This window comes from Prinia subflava, assembly GCF_021018805.1.
Source record: "Prinia subflava isolate CZ2003 ecotype Zambia chromosome W unlocalized genomic scaffold, Cam_Psub_1.2 scaffold_37_NEW, whole genome shotgun sequence".
NCBI lineage: Eukaryota > Metazoa > Chordata > Aves > Passeriformes > Cisticolidae > Prinia > Prinia subflava.
The window spans coordinates 2,433,420-2,452,095 of NW_026960612.1; the positions used below are offsets into that span (position 1 = coordinate 2,433,420).

Genomic DNA, 18,676 nt, shown 5'->3' on the forward strand with positions numbered 1-18,676 from the left:
ACATAAAAAAGAGGGCAAGAGAGCTCTTCTTTACTGAATTTTCTTTGGTATATTTTCAATTTTCAGTCTATTCTGAAAGGTAAGTATAGAAAATACTTTGAATCTTCATAAAACAGAAAAATTAGAGGTTAATAATACTAATTTTGAATTTTAATAGTTTTAATAAGGAGGCATGCAGTTCCCACTTGAGATACATGCATGTATTATTCCTTGTACAATAGCTTCTGTCTTTCAGTTGTCAGTAGAGTGAGAGATGGATAGAGGGCGGAGCTTACATACTTTAGAATAAAGCAAATCTAGGTTTCATGTGAAAGGATCAGTTCTGATTTGTATTCTTTTAGTCTTTAGAGACTCCATGTTTGTGGAATTTGTTCAACTTTTAAATGCAGAGGACTATTCTTGATTTCTGTGTTCTTTGTTCTGGTGGTAGTGTTGCACAAAGTTACAGCATTTGCATTTAAATCTGAAATTCAAATTTCTGATAAATGAATGCAAATATCTCTCTCTCCTTTTTTTTTTTTTTTTTTTTTTTTTTCCCTGTTGCTAGGTCTGTACTCTGTAACGACCCTGACATGTATGAGATCCCCATGAATGTTCCTGTGGATACTGTAAAACTTCGTATAGAGAAAACTGTCATACGAAGGATTCCAACTGAAGCCTTTTACTACCTGGTAGATCTCAAATACCTGTGGGTCACTTACACCTGTGTAGCCAACATTGTTATCAGCAGCTTCTCTAACTTGAAACAAGTGCATGAGCTGAGGCTGGATGGTAATCTGCTTTCAACTTTCCCTTGGGAATCCCTGGCAGAGATGCCCAACTTACGGACTCTTGATCTTAACAACAACAAAATGACCAGCATTCCTGCTGATGCTGGCCGCTACCTGAGAAACCTCACCTACCTGGACCTATCCAGCAACAAGCTGACCACCTTGCCATCAGACCTCATGGACATTCGGCCCCCCTTCTCAGGAGCTATTGTGTCCAAGAACACAGACATTCTGGTGACACAGAGAGTAATCTTGGGTATGTTGAACAGCCTGTCTCATTCCTTACTAAATTATACCTGAACACTAAATTGCAAGTGAGAGCAGTTAGGGGACCAGCCTAGGATTCAGGAGAGGGGCTTTTACCCAGGTCACTCTTGTGTTTTGCTCTGTGGTCATTTATTTATTTTCTACTGCTAACAGAAAACCATAAAATTAAGATAGTGACCTCCATGTGTGTTGTTACCTCAAAGCTGAAGTAAAAGCTATGAGAATCCAGTTTGCAGGAATACAGGCCATTCAGTAGCTATATAAATACAGGACTTACACTGTGTTTCTGGTGAGATTTCCCTCATCTTTGTATGTGTTTGCAACTGTAAGCATGTCCATTTGCAACTGCTTTTTTTCCAGAGGCTCCCAGGCCAAGCAAGCAGCTAGAACTGATGATTATATAAAGCCTGTCCTGTAACACCATGCTGCAGATAGTGTTGGTGGCTCAAAACAGGGCAACTCTGGTCTCCTGGGATGTCTGCTGATCTTGCATTACTCTAAAGCTGACTGATTATCCTGAAGGTTTTTTGCAATTTACATACTGAATATAAGAGAGAATAGGAGTCTGATCCCTATATATTCATGGTACTTTTTATAGTGCTTAAGGTATTTAAGAATAATTAGGTCACACTGATTTTTTTTCATAATTTGGTCCCCTTCTCTGGTATGCAATTGCATCAGTTCTGTTTGTGCCACTGTGTTTTATGCGACACTATCTCCACATCCTAGTCTTGCCAGGGTAACCCCTTTCTCTTCTTCAGTTTCGGACTGGAACAGTTCTATCAATACTGTTCTTTTCTATCACTGTTTACATATAAGTGCAGATTTTCATGTGTTTGTAGTTCAACAGGTGGATGGGAGGAAAACCAGCTGGCTGTCTCTACTGCAGTAATTCTATAAGCACTGGTAAAGATCTGTCCTGCATTGTACTGCCCAATATTTCCAATTTCTTGATCTAAACCCCCAGTATTCAGTGTGCATTTGTTCAACTGCTTTGTTTCATGGCAGAAGCTGTAGCTTGAAACTCTCATTCAGATCATATTTTATGTAAGTAACTTAATAGGTGCAAGTAGGCTGCATGACTTCATAAGCATGGTAACTGTAGGCTTGCATCATTAAAGGGTCTTCGTTTATTCAGGATTAAAAAAAAAAAAGAGTAAAATCTGTAAAAATAAGTCCATCTCAGTACTCCTTTCCCTCTCCCCACACTGAAGACTACAGGAGGCTGTAAAGTGCTAAATCAAATCTTCATGATCTCATGTGGGAGTCCCAGAGGTTAACTGGTTTCCTTGTCTTATATAGCCCTCACCACTTGAGACAAAACAAAAGGAACTAAGAAAAAAAAATAACCCCCAACACAACAAACAAACAAACAAAAACCCAAAAACCCACACACCCCAAAAAAATCTTCACTCAAACTCTTCTCTCCCCTTGATTCTGGGAATCATCTGCAGCCTTCCTTGGTGCAGGCACTTTTCCAGCCTCCTGTAGTCCTGGCAAACCCTCTGGTGCCAGCATTGAGTTCTTTGAAGGCTTGGGATGTGACCTTTGGACTATTTTCTGTTGTGAACTACAACTGGGTTGTAACACAGGTCTCCAGAGAGGAACACACACTGGCTTTAAACAGAACCTTGCTTCTCTTTTTCTTTTTGCTGTTAGGTGCTAAGGGAGGCTCTGTACAGCAATTATAGATTTGCACCAGAGAATACAAAATGCTGGGTACTACTTTCCTTGTGATATATTGAGTAAATTTACCTTGGGTATGCTGTGAATGTATAAGATGATTTTTTCCATTGACACTACAGTTTTCTGATGAGTATATCCCAATGCAGACAGACAGTGCTTGCTACATAAGAAACTCTATAGTGAACAAGAAAACTGGGCTTGCTGGAGCCTGAGAAAGAAGTGCATCCCATAGATATTCTCCTCCTCTGAGCTACAGATAGGGATCACAGAGATGTGGTCAGGAAGGACCTAGCCTACTGGGATACAGATCCAGAGGAGCTGAGCCATTCTGGTCAAGTCAGTGCTTGTCTTAAAGCCTGTGGCCAGACCACCCCGGAGCCTTCCATGGTAACCTCCTCCAGTGTTTATCTATCAGGGTAGTGAGGAAGTTTCTCTTAATATCTAACCTCATTTTCCCTTACTGCAAACTAAGCTGATTACCTCTTGTCCCACAGGGTACGGGCATACAGAAAAACTAATCACCATCTCTTATAGTAATCTTTCATAGGGTTTCCTTCCCTGTTTACCATCCTAACTAACCACACCATTTCTTTCACCAGCTTCTAATATAATGTGAAGGTTTTTGTGGGGTTGGTTGGTTTTTGTTTGAATTGGAGTTTGCTTTGGTTTGGTTTTGCTGGGTTTTTTTAATTTGTTTTGGTTTGGTTTGGCTTTGTTTTTTGCTGTGTGTGGCATTTTCATTTACTTTTAATTTTCCACCATAGTTACTGTTTCCCTTTGGACACCTTTAGGTTTAAAAAAATGTTTCTCTTAAAAGCGATGCCCACAATTGCACGCTTTGATGCTCAAGAGTGTTCTGTGTGCTGCAGCCACTCTCTCTGGGAGCATTCAGGGGACCTGTTACATACATGGAACCATCACTGCAGCCAGAACTCTGCTGGAAGCTGGAACCCAGAGTAAATGCTGGTTTTGTCTAGTCAGGAAAACAGCAGTCAGATTCTAAGTAGTGTAATCAACTATGGCTTGAGCTGTCTTCTCTCCTGGTTCTGGTAAACCAAGATTGTCACGTGTATGTAATTAACAAGATCAAAACCAGCAAGGCCCTAAACTCAGATGTTTGTGCAAATGTATTTTTAACACCAGAAGGCAATTTTATTTTTGATGTCTTGACTGAGCATCAAGACGGTTGCTTGTATGAGAAAGTTCAGGTTCCCCATGACTCTTGTCCCTCAAGGACTCTTGGAGGAGCTGAAGGCTATTTTTGCCAGAGGACTAGCATGTTAGCATCTCCTTATTCCAGTTCATCATCTCTGTACTAAGAGGTTTGGGTTTTTTAACTACTTCCCACTGTATGATGTTCCTCTGTATGTGCACTATGCTAAATGAAAAAGGGTTAGGGAATGATTCCCGACCCTTTGACCAAGTGGCTCACTCTAGCTCTCATCCACACAGTTTAGGGCCAGCTCTCTTAAAAACTGACTGTCTGTTCCACACTTTGTCAGATATAGCCCTTGGTTCTCTGTGGGCTCTACAGGATGCTACAGTGACTCTCAAATGTAGTTCTGGGAATAGAGGTGCTTTTTCTTCAGTCTAACCTGCCTGAAATTATGTGAGAATTGCATTGGAAATCATTCATCTGTGCTTTTGGAATAAGAAATAGCAGGGGTATGTTGTATGCCTGAAGGGCTGACAGACATGCAGAATAGTTTGGAGGTACAAAACCTGCTGCACTTGCTTCAGAGGAGGCAACAGGATAGAGACAACTATCCTTGGTGTGGTCACATCCATAAGCCTTTCAGGGGGCAACCCCTGGCATGCCAACTGTCCCTGGACCCATGTCTGACTTTGTCTTGCAAAGTGCCCTTTGGAGCAGCTCAAAACAAAGCTGTGGAGTGAGCTGAAAATTAAACACTGAAAATGATAGGGGGACCAGTATGTGAATTCATCTGGCTCTCTTGGTTATCTCTGGAGCCATAGCCTGATACTTTGATCCAAATCACAACTAAATTTCAGCACTGGCTGCTGTACAGAGATTTACATTTCTGGCAGGAATGATGGCAGTAGCATTTTCCATATGGTGGACTCTAGTGAGTCACTGTGAGGAACAGAAGAGTCCAGTATTTGACAGAGTGGCAGTTATTTGAGATCTTGCCTCTGTTGCATGCAGAGGTGCCAGAAATTTGGAATGCTGCAGGTCCATGAGGCTCCCACCTGTTATGCTGAGTCACGGGGTAGATACTGGCGTTCCTGAAACTACTCCCTTTAGCAATTACCATGTGGTGAAAATGCTGTGACAGTGTTGAATAGGGACTTTACTGTTTAGAACCATGGATCAAAATGTGTAGGTTGAGGTGGAAGGAGCCTGGAGTAGGCTGGCCCAAACTGTGGTGAATATATTTACCAGCCCAAAACCTGAATATTTTACATCCTGCTATTTTGCAGCAATTGAAAATCAGTGTGTTACACAAGTTATGGTCTGAGTGTGGTTACTGATTTACAAAGGAAATTTTGTTCATAGCTAAAGTCCATATTGACATAGCCCAGGGAAACCCTGCTGTCATGGGTTAGCACTGGCCAGATGTTAATGCACCCATGAATATATGTTTTTTCCCTAACAGCTACTGTGGGATGTGATCAGGAACAGAGCAGAGCAGGCCCAAAACTTGAAAACAGAAAACAAAACTTTATTACATTACATAAGAACAGAAATAGAAAAAAAAAAAAACCAGAAATGAAAACTTCCCAGAACATTTCTTCTCCTCCCCCAATTTCCACCCCTTACACGTAACCCTCCATGGACCAAAACCTTGGGTTTTAAATCAAACAATCACCACTCAAAAAAACTAATCTTCAATTCAGCAAGGGAGAGAGGACTCTCTCTTGCACCACAGACTGCTCCTCAGAAAACACAGGTCCACCCTTTATGTGTTTCCATGTCACCCATGGCACCACCCAGAGAAGTCTGCCGTGGTGACACTCTCTTCTCCATGTCCAGTGCTCTCACCACTGCCCATGGGCTAAAGCTGCATATAGGGCTCTTTTTAAGGATGCTTGCATGCTGGACTCTCCCCATTTTTCCCCTGGGGCCGAGGGTTTCTTCTCTGAAGGCAGAGGGTGCCACCACACCCTCTTCCTCTCTTCTCTGTCTGCTCCACTGCAGCAAGTCGAGCCGGCTACATCCACCCAAATACAGTTTATGTTCAAAAGAGACTCAAGTTCAGTCTGTGGCTAACATTATGCAAGAAAAGTCCAGCCTAAAAGCCACTCCTCTTCATCTCTGCCCATCTGGGGTTCTTTTCATCTTCCTTTATCATCTCGGTCCCAGGCTGTCTTTCTCTCTCTTCTGAAACCACTCGCCATGAGAATCAATGTCTGGGAAAAGTTTCCTTCTGCCTCAGAAAGAGTTAACAGTTTTTGGCTCCCGGCAGGGCTGCAGGCTCAGGCACTCCCAGGCTCGACAACTCCCACACTCAGCTGGGCACCTTCTCCTGGGGGGGGCGGGGGGGGGGGGGAAGGGGGGACGGGACGGAAGGCACCTCCACAATTTTCCACCCCTTAATCCTGGATGGGGCCAGCTCAGCTCCAGTCTTGTTCACTCTCTTCCCCCCCTGGGGCTCCAGCTTACCTCAGCCTGGCCACATGGTTCCCCTCAGCCCGGCCACATGGTTCCCCTCCCCCACTCAGCCTTGTGAGCTGAGCAGGGGAGGAGGCAAAGATGTTTCTCTGCTGAAACCGGAACCCAAAAGAGGCAGACCCTCTGGGAGTCCTTGCTTTTAACCTCTTGTGTTCTCAGAGGCGTGTCCAAACCTCCAAGTGGTTACTCCAGGTGCCAGCATAAAACCTGACCACTGACTGGTTTGCCCACAACTTCCTGGAAAATTCACCTCCCCCTCAAACCGAGACACCTGCTTGCTGAGAAGACTACAAAAATGTGCATGCACAGACACACATATACATAAGTTTGCCATTGTATGTGCAAGCATACATAAAAATGTGTGGGACTAAATATAAAATATGCTAAATCTAGAATAAAGGGTTTTAGAGAAATTTATAATTAATAATATTAAAATAACACTGCATTGGTATATTGCAATGCATAAATATTTAGCAATGTTTGTTTTGCCTTGGCTTGGATTTCTTTCTCAGATCAACAAACTGCCTTGATATTTCTACAAAAGAATCCAGGGTTTATAAAGACATTCTCTTTCCTCAGATACATGTGCCATTAGAGATTTATCATTATTTTCATTTTTGCTTCTTAAGAAATTATTTTTTTTATTAAAGCTCCCTAATATTTTCCATTTTCTTATTTTCCACCCCTTTTTAACCTTTTCTTTATTCTTTGTGTGTATTCTTTCTGTATTCTTTGTGTTGGTTCTCACTTCTAACATATTGTCAGCACAAGCTGTTAAAGTTCAAAATGCCTCTTGTAGTTTGGAAACTAGGTTTACATTCACATTTCTGTTCTCTTCAACATTGAAGTATAATGAAATTCAGTGTTTTATCTTGCTTCCAACTCAATAGTGCTTTCATAGTTTCATTATGGAAATTCACATAACTTGGTGATTTACACTGGCTAGAAATAATGTGAATACTGTCAGATGTTGGCAAGACAGATAAACTAAGAGACTGTGCTGTGGGGTCAGGGAAGGAACTCATGAAGCTGTATCTATTATATATATTTGTATAAGTCCTGCTTCTTTAGACAGTTTCATTGGGAAGCATGATGGACGGGGAAGATGATGTGGCTGACTGACATAACTCTTCCTTTGCCCTACACTCAGATGGTCAAACCTGTGTCCCAGGCTGGACTAAACAATCATCCAATCTAAGGACTGTTCATTCTTGCTTCATCATTCCTTTTATTTTGTCAATTTCTGATACCTATTATAACGACTTTGGCTTTTCTTCAGGACACTGGGAGAATATGAAAGCTGTGTAGGTGTATATATATTGGGAAAAGTTCCTTCACTGAAAGGGGGCTCAGGCAAGAGGCGGAGTTACCATTCCTGGAGGTATTTAAAAAACATGTAAATGTGGCACTCAGGGTCATGGTTTACTGCTGAACTTGGCAGTGCTGGGTTAGCAGTTGAACTTGATGGTCTTAAAGGTCTTTTGTAATGTAACCATTCTTTGGTTCTATTTCAAAGGCTTTTGAGTGCTTCAAGTAGGTTAAAAGCAATAATAAACCCCTTCCTTGCCTGCAGTAAATTTCTTAACATAGTGAGGAAAATTGAAAGAAAGTGAGAAGAAAAAGAAAAATCACAGGACTATTGTCTTTTACTACAGAGCCTCCCTAATTGAAAAGATGATCACAAATAGTTACATATGTGTGCTTGATTAAGCAGAATTTTTATAAGCACAAGCAGTTGATGTGCCTAGGTATAGAAAACACTTGGATAGTATCTTTTCTCCTTATGTATATATGTGTGGAGTTCACAGGCAAAATTTTTGTTTTGGAGATTTTTTTGAGGAAAAGCAGTTGCTGATACACTTTCCTTTGACTTTTCTTTCTCTATTCCCACAAACAATAAGTAGTGAATAGATGTAAAATCTCTTCTGTCTGGAAGGGGTGAAATTGGATTGTGATGTCAAAGTCATGGAATCTCTTCAGGTCAAGTCTTGTTTTAAAGAGCAGGGATTAATTGGGGTTTACCACAGTTTTAACCAATCACTACCATTGATCTTAAAATAACTTAATCTTGGTCTGGTGATAAAAGGAAGAAGTAGGTAATTATTCATGTATTCTTTCATCTGCAGATTTTTTTCCCAGAACAACCCATCATTTTTCCAATAGCTGCTTTGATAATTCTTAATACACTCTGAAAAATATTTGCAGGTGTTTAGGGCTCTTTTTTTCTTTCAATACTGGTTTGAGTTATATGACTTGTTCATTGTACTGATCAGTAAATTCAGTAGCGAGAGGTCCTTGCATACCATCCCTTATTTCAGACCATAAGTTTTGTTTATTAGTAGTATTGGAGAAAATGAGAAAGGCATATTCAAAAGTAGAAGTCCAATAAGAAAATACTGGGACTCTGAAGCAATATGCTGTGTTGTATTTTACCTGGCAAAGCCACTGTTGCTCTATGAAAGTCAACCTAGTGGAGTAATCAATACCAGCTGAGGATTTAGACTGTTATTCCTCAGAAATGGCTATTATCTTCTAACACCATACATTCACAAAGAGGGAAAACTTCTAATTCATAGACTGGAACCAAGAAGTAAATTTTATCGGCTCTGACAGAAGAGAGATAGGGTTCTTGTGTGCTATCATAAAAATATTGTAGTCATGATGTTTTGTGGTCCTTTGTGTTTTCTACTCTTCTGCTATTCTTCTTGAATATATTTCAGAGGCTGTAGTGAAGCCAGCTTCTAACAATATCGGTGTAGTTCAGAACTAGATAAAAAATTTGTTGGCCTAAGGCTTTTTCTCCTTAGCCTTTCTTTTTCTCAAGGGGCAGAGATGTAGGTGTAAGCTCTGAACCCTTAAATCATCGTGTTCTCCTCAAGCATTGAAAAAAGGGTCAGGGAAGGTCAAGATGTAAGAGCCCAAAGAAAGACTAAGAGCAGAGGAGAGTGACATGAAGCAATAGCCCTGAGAATCTGTCTTTCCAGGAGGCACAGGCAGGTGAAAATGTATCATCAGTCTTAAGACATCTTTTCAAAGTGGTTTTAAATGCAGTAGATAAATAGCAAAGTTAAGCACAGGTAATGCCCGCACATCACTATGCTCCTGTAAACTTCCGTGAAGAAGTTTAGCTTAATAAACATTCATACCTTTCTCCCTAAACTCTGAAAATATTCCTCCACTGGTCAGCTGAACAAAAAACACAAGTTGAAAGAGAAAAGATTAACTCAGAGTAGGTCCAAGGTTGTCCTTGATTGTATTTGGTGATAGTCATGTGTCATACTGTAAATCACAATATCCATATATTGACTGACAACATTTTTTTCTCTCCTGCTTCCCTCCTTGCCTCAGGTTTTCAGGACAACCCATGGTTTTGTGGCTGTCGCATTTCAAAGCTAATTGAATTTTCCAAAATTGCGGACACCTCCATTGTACTTCTTGATCCATTGGTTTCATGTAGTGGACCTGAGAGCTTGGCAGGAATCTTGTTCCAGAGAGCTGAGTTAGAGCAGTGTCTTAAACCATCTGTGGTGACTTCAGCAACAAAAATCACCTCCCCGCTGGGCAGCAATGTCCTGTTACTCTGTGACGCCACAGGGTACCCAACACCACAGCTCACTTGGAATAGGTCAGACAATATTCCAGTGAACTATACAGGTATAACTGCTCTTTTATAGGAAATGGGAGAAACTAAAATTATTGGGTTGTTTGTGCTTTCAGATCATTGTAATGAGTAACAATAGACCATGTGTTGTGTCAAGCTGGCAATCGTATCTGTGCAACAGCTGTTATGAACTTCTCTGTCTAGTTCTCTGTCTTAACAGGTCCAGCAGACTGTTTTGATTCTGGATGTGGTCTGTTACAAGAACAATGTGTGTGGAAGGGAGAAATGGATGAAGTGGGGCAAGGATAAAGGAAAATGGAGTTTGAGTTAGTTGTACCCTAACTCAGAAGCTAGAAAGTAGAAAGGAGAATTTTTTGCTGGAACCTCTGTTTGAAAATGTTCATGTTAAAAAAGCCAGTGAGGCCAAACTGAATGACTTAAAACTCAGCATTGTAAACACAAAATTTTCCAAATTCATGTTTTCTGTGGGCAAATGATGCAAGGCTATAAATGTCTGACATCATTCTAGTTGCTATGACAGATAGTTATGTAGTAACTTAAATGGAAAAAATGCTACTTGCTAATGCCGAGTAGTTAGCAGTTATCATAGGTCTGATGAAGGTAAGAGAACGGAAATATCTTAGGACAAAGGTAATTTCCAATAGCGTTTTAAATGGGTAGCATGGTGTCACAGGAAGTATTTGAGTCAATAGCAGCTTTAATACATTTGATTTCACTTTATGTGGGTTTTTTCCTTAGTGAAACTGCAAACTATATTCTAATTACTCCAGACTTTTATTTCCATCTTGACCCAAGCTGAGCACTTTTATTTAATAAGAGAGTATAGCTGGGAATCCCATAGTTTGTTTTGGAAGTTTGCTGTTTGGTTTGGGTTTTTTTGTTTTGTTTTGTTGTTGTGTTTTTTTTGACTGCTTGTGTTTAATTTTTTAATTTTTCACACATGTGATTCCTTCTGGCAGAAAGGGAAGGAATAGTCTAATAATATTTACTTCCTCTTTACTTCCCATTCATAATGTTTTACTCTTTGCATTTCCCCATAGTAATTCAAGAAACTCCTGGAGAAGGTGTCAGATGGTCAATAATAAGCTTGACAGGAATTTCATACAAGGATGCAGGAGAATATAGATGTAAAGCCAAGAACTTGGCAGGAATGTCAGAAGCTGCTGTGACTGTCACAGTGGTTGGTGTAGTTACTACAACTGTATCACCACAGAAGTATGGAAGGAAGCCAGAGGCTGAGAGGCAGAATACAACTCAGGAGGAATCCAAGCAGGAACCTGAGAGGACAACCACACCTCTTCCCACCACACTGACCACCACAGCTCTGGGTAGCACTGAAAGATCGACCAGCATGACATTTACTGACAAAAAGCAATCCAGGCTCATGTTAGATGGAAAGAAAGTTTCAAAGGCAGTGACAAATGGAAACAAAAAGCAGATTGGAGATTTAAGCAAGAAAGGTGAGGATACTTCATTGAATATGGCAGGTATGTCGGAGCAAAATGTTACTCTGAAGAACCTAAGAGTGATCAGTGAAACTGATGAGAGTGACCTTAACTCGGAAAACTGTCAATGCCACAGGCAATTCCTCTGTGACTATGTTATACTCCAAGTATGGTGAGAAAGATATGTTGCCTCTCAGCACTGATTCTAACAAAAACAGTGTCACAATTGATGGTTTGCAACCTAGTACTCAATATATGGCATGTGTCTCACCCAAAGGTGTGCTACCTACAAAAGAGCAGTGTGTTGTTTTCTCCACTGATGGATTAAATTATGAAAGCAGCTCTGAGTTTTCTATTCTGATAGTGGCCAGCAGTGCAGCATGTGTGGTTGTTTTACCTTTGATATTTTTCTTACTCTACAAAGTTTTAAAACTTCATTTGAAACCAAAATCTGTAAAGGAAGCTGAACTTGCAAAAGAGACTTATGTGCAATTTGAAACACTGTCGCTGAAGCCTCGAACACTGAGTGCAGGAGACCAGCTCTGGGCATGAAGGTACACAGATGAGTCAGAAAGACTTCTCCTTTGCTCTAGGTCAAGCATGGATTCTCAAATGACCTTCAAAAGTGAGGGCTCCAGGTCTGAGTATCTGTGCTGAACATGGGCAAGGGTGGAGATGAAGCAAATAATAGGTGAAATTAATTCAAAATGGTGATGCTGCATCTGAAAGCAGGTTGATGCTAGATGGTGGTCAGAATATGTTACCTGATATAATAGAGTCTTACTGGATGGTGGTGGATAGGAGGGAGAATAGAAGAAAAATGTTGCCTGCTTAGTTTCTTTTTTTATGTTTGTGATTTTGGATGTGAAGGAATGATGTTGTTCCAAAGAAAAATACAGCATGAAATGGTTCCATAGTTAAAGATATTTTATGGTTTTAATAAAATATTCAGTTTTCTTTCATTTTACCACATTCAGGACGCTCCTGCCAGGTGGCAACTGGGCTGTGGCAGCCCCCCGGTGAGCTCTGCTGGTCCCAGTTATCGACGGGTCGACGCAGAGACAGACAACAGCGAGATGGGACTTGGGTGCAAGCTGAGATGCTTATTCAGCAGGTGTTGAAGCCCCAAGACCTCGGGCAGAGGCTTTGGGGGGAATTTTATGCTTTCACAGAAAGGGGAGAGGGCAAAGGGTCACAAACTAATGGGTTACAAGTAAGGGAGTGGAATAGGGTGGAATGACATGGATATGGGGCCAATAAGATGGATGGGGGTGGAAAAAGGGTCACGTGGGCCTATGGGGCATTGAGGATTCGGTGATTTCCAAGGCAGGGATTAGGTAGAGGTTGGCTCGCAGAGGCATATTGATAGGGAAAACTCTGGAAAGTGGGATAGGATTAGGGAGGATTGACAACTGGGAGGTGAGTCCCAGAGCCTAACAAACTATCGGGTGAAACCATAACTGGGGATGGAGACAGGGGTGTGCCTGGATTATACCAAATATAACAAGCACAATACAGGAATAAATCATAACCTAAAAATGCAACGCAACACCACATGATGTGCTAGTGGCATGTATCAAACATGAATCACAATCTTCTTTAAAGCAATGTACTTCAACATAATAGGAAAACAGTTTTAACTACTTCTGTCATGATCATAACTTTATTTGAATATACAAGTTTTCTGACATCAGCTTGTGCTTTGAGGTGTCATACAGCTGTTTGTACAGTATCTTGGGTTGAAGTATTCTCAGGCCAGTCAAGATGGAAGTCACAGTTTATGGACTCTTGAGAGGTCCAATACATGTTGTATTGTCATTTTGCAGATGTTATTGCAAAGGGCAAAGAAGCTTCTTTAGTGTCCTGAAGTTCAGGTAAGATGTTTAACTCTGAGACACTAGGCAATTATGTTAACTTACATCAGATGATTTTATTGCAAATTCTCAGCCTTAGAATTTACTTGGATGTGTCTGTCTATATACCTCAATTTCAGAAATCTTTGTACAGAAAATTCTGTGGTACTGTGTAATGCAACACACACTCTTATTTGTCAATATATTACACAGATATTGCACAATATTAAGTGCTACAGTGCAGTAACATAATACCTTTTGATAAAGAGTAAGAGAAGTTTTTGTCCTCAGGGCATGTTGGATGCAAAGTTTAATGACCATAGTGAAAGTTAACTGAGTGTGCTGCCCAATGTTTAAGAAGCAGGAATTAATAGTAAGGATGAATTCAGAATTGCCTGTTAATGATAATAATGAATAGTCTATGCTGAGGCTGCTTTCTTAATGCCTGAAGTAAATAAGAGAACTTTTGTTGTTCTAGGTTCAGATATTATGTTTAGAAGTATGTATGAATTGTGCGCCACAGTTTTTCCTGAAAATTACAGCTGTGTTGTTTTCTTGGACCTTTCTACGCCTAGAGGAACTGTTTGCTTTGCTAGCAAATTGGAAATTGACATTTTTGAGAGGGAGAAATATTACTCCAAGCACCAAACCAAAGCTTTTTTTGTTTGTCAGCTTCAAAACAGTAGCATTTCTCGTTGTCAGTAATGTAGGATGAAATTTTGCCTGCTAGAATGCTGACGAACTTATCTTGTAAGGCATAGCTTGGTGAGAGGTGTCAAAAAGCCTCCAACACAAAATCACAGCAGGAAATGAACACACTGAAAAATCTCTGTAGCACCTACACCATGGTGTCCAGTGACTAGGATTAGTAGAATGAGTATTTGAGACTCATAAAGAAGCAGGTGAGACATTCAAAAGTGCAAAATTAGCTTGCCCATTTGGAATTAGCCTTGGTGTTCCTTTCTGTGTTACAAGTATGTATGGTTAAAAATCAGTCTTTCTTCTTTTTCCATGAATAATTTTGATTGCAATGAAAATGGTTTTAGCTTTCTAAACCATTTTACTTTGTCAGAGTATTTTTTTAAATCTGGGATTTTTTTAGGGAAAAGAGATTCTCTGTGTGTCAAAACCAAGGTTCATCCGACACGTTAATGACAAACCAAGTTTGAACAGGACTTGTAGTGCTACAATTCCTTCTATTTTCATGATAGAAAGTATAGTCGGTAGTTGTTGAAGTTGTTTCCAATTAAAAACACCACGTTTTTCATTAATGAGAACAATTGTTTTAATTTTTTTTTTTCCTGGAGAGTATTTGATTTCAGGTTTCAAAGCTCTAAATCTAGTTCTCAAGTTCAAATGTGATATCACCTGACTTGTAGGTGATACATCAATATATTGAACTGAGGTGGTGCACAGTTCATTGGAGAGAGCTCACTTGTGAACAGTAAACCTTTTGGTTTGACTAATCCTTATGGAATTAGCATGTCCTAAAGTTAGAAATTAATCTCTGGCCACATGGGCTATCAGTATATCAAAGATGAAATTTACTATCAAGAGCATGTTTTTTTCAAGAAAACACATTATACAATATTTTTTCCATGGTTCTTGAGACAAAAGAGTTACATAATCCAGACCTGCTTCTGTAACTCATGTCAAAACACCAAATGTGCTGGGGAATTTTGGCAGCAATTTGACACAAAGGGCAAATCACACAATAAAGATGTTTGCACTCTATCACCCAGGATTGGTTTAATAAAGAGCTGAAGAAATACTTTGCTAACAGATGTACTTTTCTATACTGTAAATTGTTAATGATGGAATCATTGTGAGATAGATTTTTTCACCCATAATCATTTGTATGATGTCTTCTGAAATGCAGTACTGGATCAAGCATGGGTAAGAATAGTGAGGACTATAACCTGTGTACAAGAATTTGGAGAGGATTTAACCTGTGTTTATGTATCGCCTTTCATATATTTTGCACTTTGGTTTCTGAATTCATCCTGCTTTTCACCAAAAAGATTAGACCTCTTTTTATATGTTCCCTGCAATGGCTGTGTCAAAACTGCGTGACTAATTAAACAACTGAGTAATGTGAGCTGAATTCTAAGTAAACCTCATTTTTACTTAGAGTTTTAGTGAGCATTAGTACTTATATTAAACCATAATTTTGGCTTCAATGTGCACTTACTAAGCCAAACGTAAGGCATCTGTGCATCTGTTTTAGTCCTTGCCATTGCTCACAGTGGGCTTTATATTCCTTGCACCATCATCAGATTCTCATACTTTTCTCAGGGAAGAAATTAAAAGAGAAAACTCTTTCATGTATAACATGAAAATGTCTGTAATAGCAAAACCATTCACACTTGGACTATGTCTAGGAGGCTAAACAAAGGACATTTCAAATTCAATAACTTTTCAAAGAACTAAGTAAAATAGTTGTTTTCATGTGAAAAAAAAAAATGTTTTTATACAAGACAGTATGTTTGCCTGACCCTGTTGGTGGAGAGTTAAAAAATATAATTTCTGGGTTAAGTTGAGGTATGTGGGGGGGGGAGGAAAGTAGAGAACGTACAACTGGAACATGACGCAGCTCAGCTCGGAACAAGCGTCAGCTTTGGCAAACAGCTCCATGCTATTGTAATGACCGAATCAAGTGTGACTGCAACTCAGGGGATAATTGAGAAGCATTGTTTTAACCAAATCAAGTGTGGATCAGGGTAGAAGCGTAGGTATGATTTAAGATAGTAACTAAGGAATAGGATAATCAGTATCTAGGGGTGGGGGTTAGTTAACATGTGTATAATCTAAACCATAAAAATCACAAATCGACTCTATTCTTTGGACATCAGATTTGGGTGTATCATCACCCCTGTGTCCCGCGCGCTTGAATAAAGAACCGCATATGATCGCCTTCGTGTGGTTATATGTTTTCCTACGCTAACATTTTTGGCGACCCAGGACGGGACCTTGTGGGCGCAGCCAGGACCCCGCGACCCGATCACGCTTCAGCCGGCACCGGGTGATTTCTCGGGGAGCCCATCGGAGCCGCGACCCTCGCCGCTCACAACGACCCCTGGTGAGAGGTAAGGTTCTTTATTCTCTGGTCTGGGGGCCTGCCATTAAGACGCAGCGAAAGCTACGCTTGGTTGGGCAAAAGGAATTCCTGGTGGTATTGCCTAGGCAGCCGTCCGTCAGACATCGCGAAAGTGTTGCAGGTTCGGCATCTGTGGTTTTTATGTATCTGTAATATGGAGAAACTAAAAGGGTTAAAAGAGGTTTTGGGCAGCAATAATGCCTCTATACCAAGTTCTTCTCCGTTGGGTTGTTTGTTGGCACATTGGAAAGAGGGGAACTTCGGTCAGGAATTACGAAAAGATAAGTTGATTGAATATTGTAATGTTCACTGGCCAAAATACGCTTTGCCTGAAAATCAGAGGTGGCCGAAAAACGGGTCTTTTGATGTGAAGGTTATTATGCAACTTAGATCGCTTTGTACACAAGATGGAAGGGTAGAACAATTACCATATATTGACTTATTTCTGTGCTTGCTTGAGAAACCGGTTTTGTGGCTTGACAAAATGAAAGCAATGAAGCTTGAGAATAATAAGTGTCTGGCTTGCGTCCAAAATAAGCATTGTATGGAACATGCAGTTTTAAGTGAAATTTTAGGGGAAAAAAGAGATGAACTGGAATCGGAATTATTGGTATCTCCCATGGCTCCCGGAACCACCACGGACCCCTCAACACCAAGTTCTACCCCGCTCACCCTGACCCCACCTGATTCTCTTACACCCCCCTTGCTCGCGCCAGCACAATATGCTTCACCCCCACCTTTGTCTGCTGAAGGTAATTATCCTCCTCTGCCTGTGCCAGCCGCTCCTCCGCCTGCTCGGGTGCTTGCCCCTCCTCTGCCTGCCCAGGTGCCTGTCCCTCCTCCGCCTGCTCAGAGAACCCCCCCTTCTCCACATACACCTGCTCAAAGCTATCCTGCTCCCCCGCCCACACCCGCTGAAAGATTTATCCCCCCTCTAACACCAGCTCAAGGGTACCCTCCGCTCCCACCTACACCTCCTTCACCAGCTTCTGTCCCATCTGCCCCCCTGTACCCCCCCCCCCCCCCCCCCGCCAGATTCACCTGTCCAGGATGTGATTGTGAGGCGGAAGCAAAGGGGGAATGTGAAGAAGACAGATAGAATGGAAAGTAGTGACAGTGAAGCAGATGAACTAGACGCCCCAGTAGCTCACCGAACACGAGGAAAACTGGCCCCGGAGTGGCCTCAGGCAGGAAAGGGTATATTAAAATCAGGCAAACAAAAGAAAACGATTATTGCACCACTAAGGCAAGGGGTAAGAACTAATGGACCCGTCTTTGTAAAGGTACCCTTTTCACCTGCTGATTTAGTTATATGGAAACAATCAGCCGGAACGTATAGAGAAAACCCAGATAAGGTAGCTCGTGTGGTTAAGATGATAATGAAAACTCAGAACCCTGATTGGGAAGATATTCATGTCATATTAGACACTCTGATGGATGAGACAGAGAGAGATATGGTTCTTCGAGCAGCAAGAGAAAGAGCTAGAGAAGACATACGAAATGGTTTGGTGACAGGGACACTGGATTATAATTTTCCCACTGCAGACCCAGAGTGGGATGCTAATGACCCCTCTGGAGTGGATATGTTAAGGCTAAAGAGATATCAGGAGTGGATTTCAGTTGGTGTTCAACAGGCAATACCTAAGAGTATGAACTGGTCTAAGTTGCATGAAATTCGACAGGAAAATAAAGAATCTCCCACTGCCTTTCTAGAAAGACTTAAGGAAGCAGCTAGAAGATATACTGATCTTCAAGTAGACAGTGAGCAAAGAACAACTCAGCTTGCCTTTATTTTTCTGGGTCAGGCACAGGAAGATATTAGGAAAAAGCTACAGAAACTGGAAGGTGAAGAGTTAAGAAACTTAGATAAACTCCTAGAGGTTGCCTGGAAAGTTTATAATAACAGGGACAGAGAAATTGTCAAGAAACAGGGGCAAAGCCTTTTGGCAGTTTTACAGAGACAGGGGCGGGGACGTGGTAGAAGTGGTCGTGGCGTTAATAGAGGTGGCTTTGGCAGAGGTTCTGGTCATGGTAGATTAGGTCTGAATCAGTGTGCATATTGTCGGATGGAGGGACACTGGAAAAGGGAGTGTCCAAACCGGTTTAGCCAGAATGGTCAGCCTCGGTTAGACAGTATGTTTAATCAAAGTAGTGAGCGTCAGCTGGATGGTATAGCCAGGGTCATGGTTTTACATGAGAGAGAGCCAGGATCAAGGGAGCCCATGGTGACTTTGCATTTAGAAGGAAAAGACGTAGATTTTCTCATTGACACAGGGGCCACACATTCTGTACTAAATTATCT

General features: G+C 41.1%; 1 protein-coding gene across 1 annotated transcript in view; it reads left to right on the plus strand.

Moving 5' to 3' along the window:
• LOC134565181 (leucine-rich repeat, immunoglobulin-like domain and transmembrane domain-containing protein 3) overlaps positions 1-14,370 on the plus strand; it is a 36,784-nt gene extending 22,414 nt beyond the window's left edge. The window contains 4 exon segments of the mRNA XM_063424643.1: positions 548-1,026; positions 9,706-10,011; positions 11,020-11,521; positions 11,523-14,370. Of these exon segments, the coding sequence (XP_063280713.1) occupies positions 548-1,026; positions 9,706-10,011; positions 11,020-11,521; positions 11,523-12,081 (1,846 nt within the window). The 3' untranslated portion in view covers positions 12,082-14,370.
• The last annotated feature ends 4,306 nt before the right edge of the window (positions 14,371-18,676 follow it).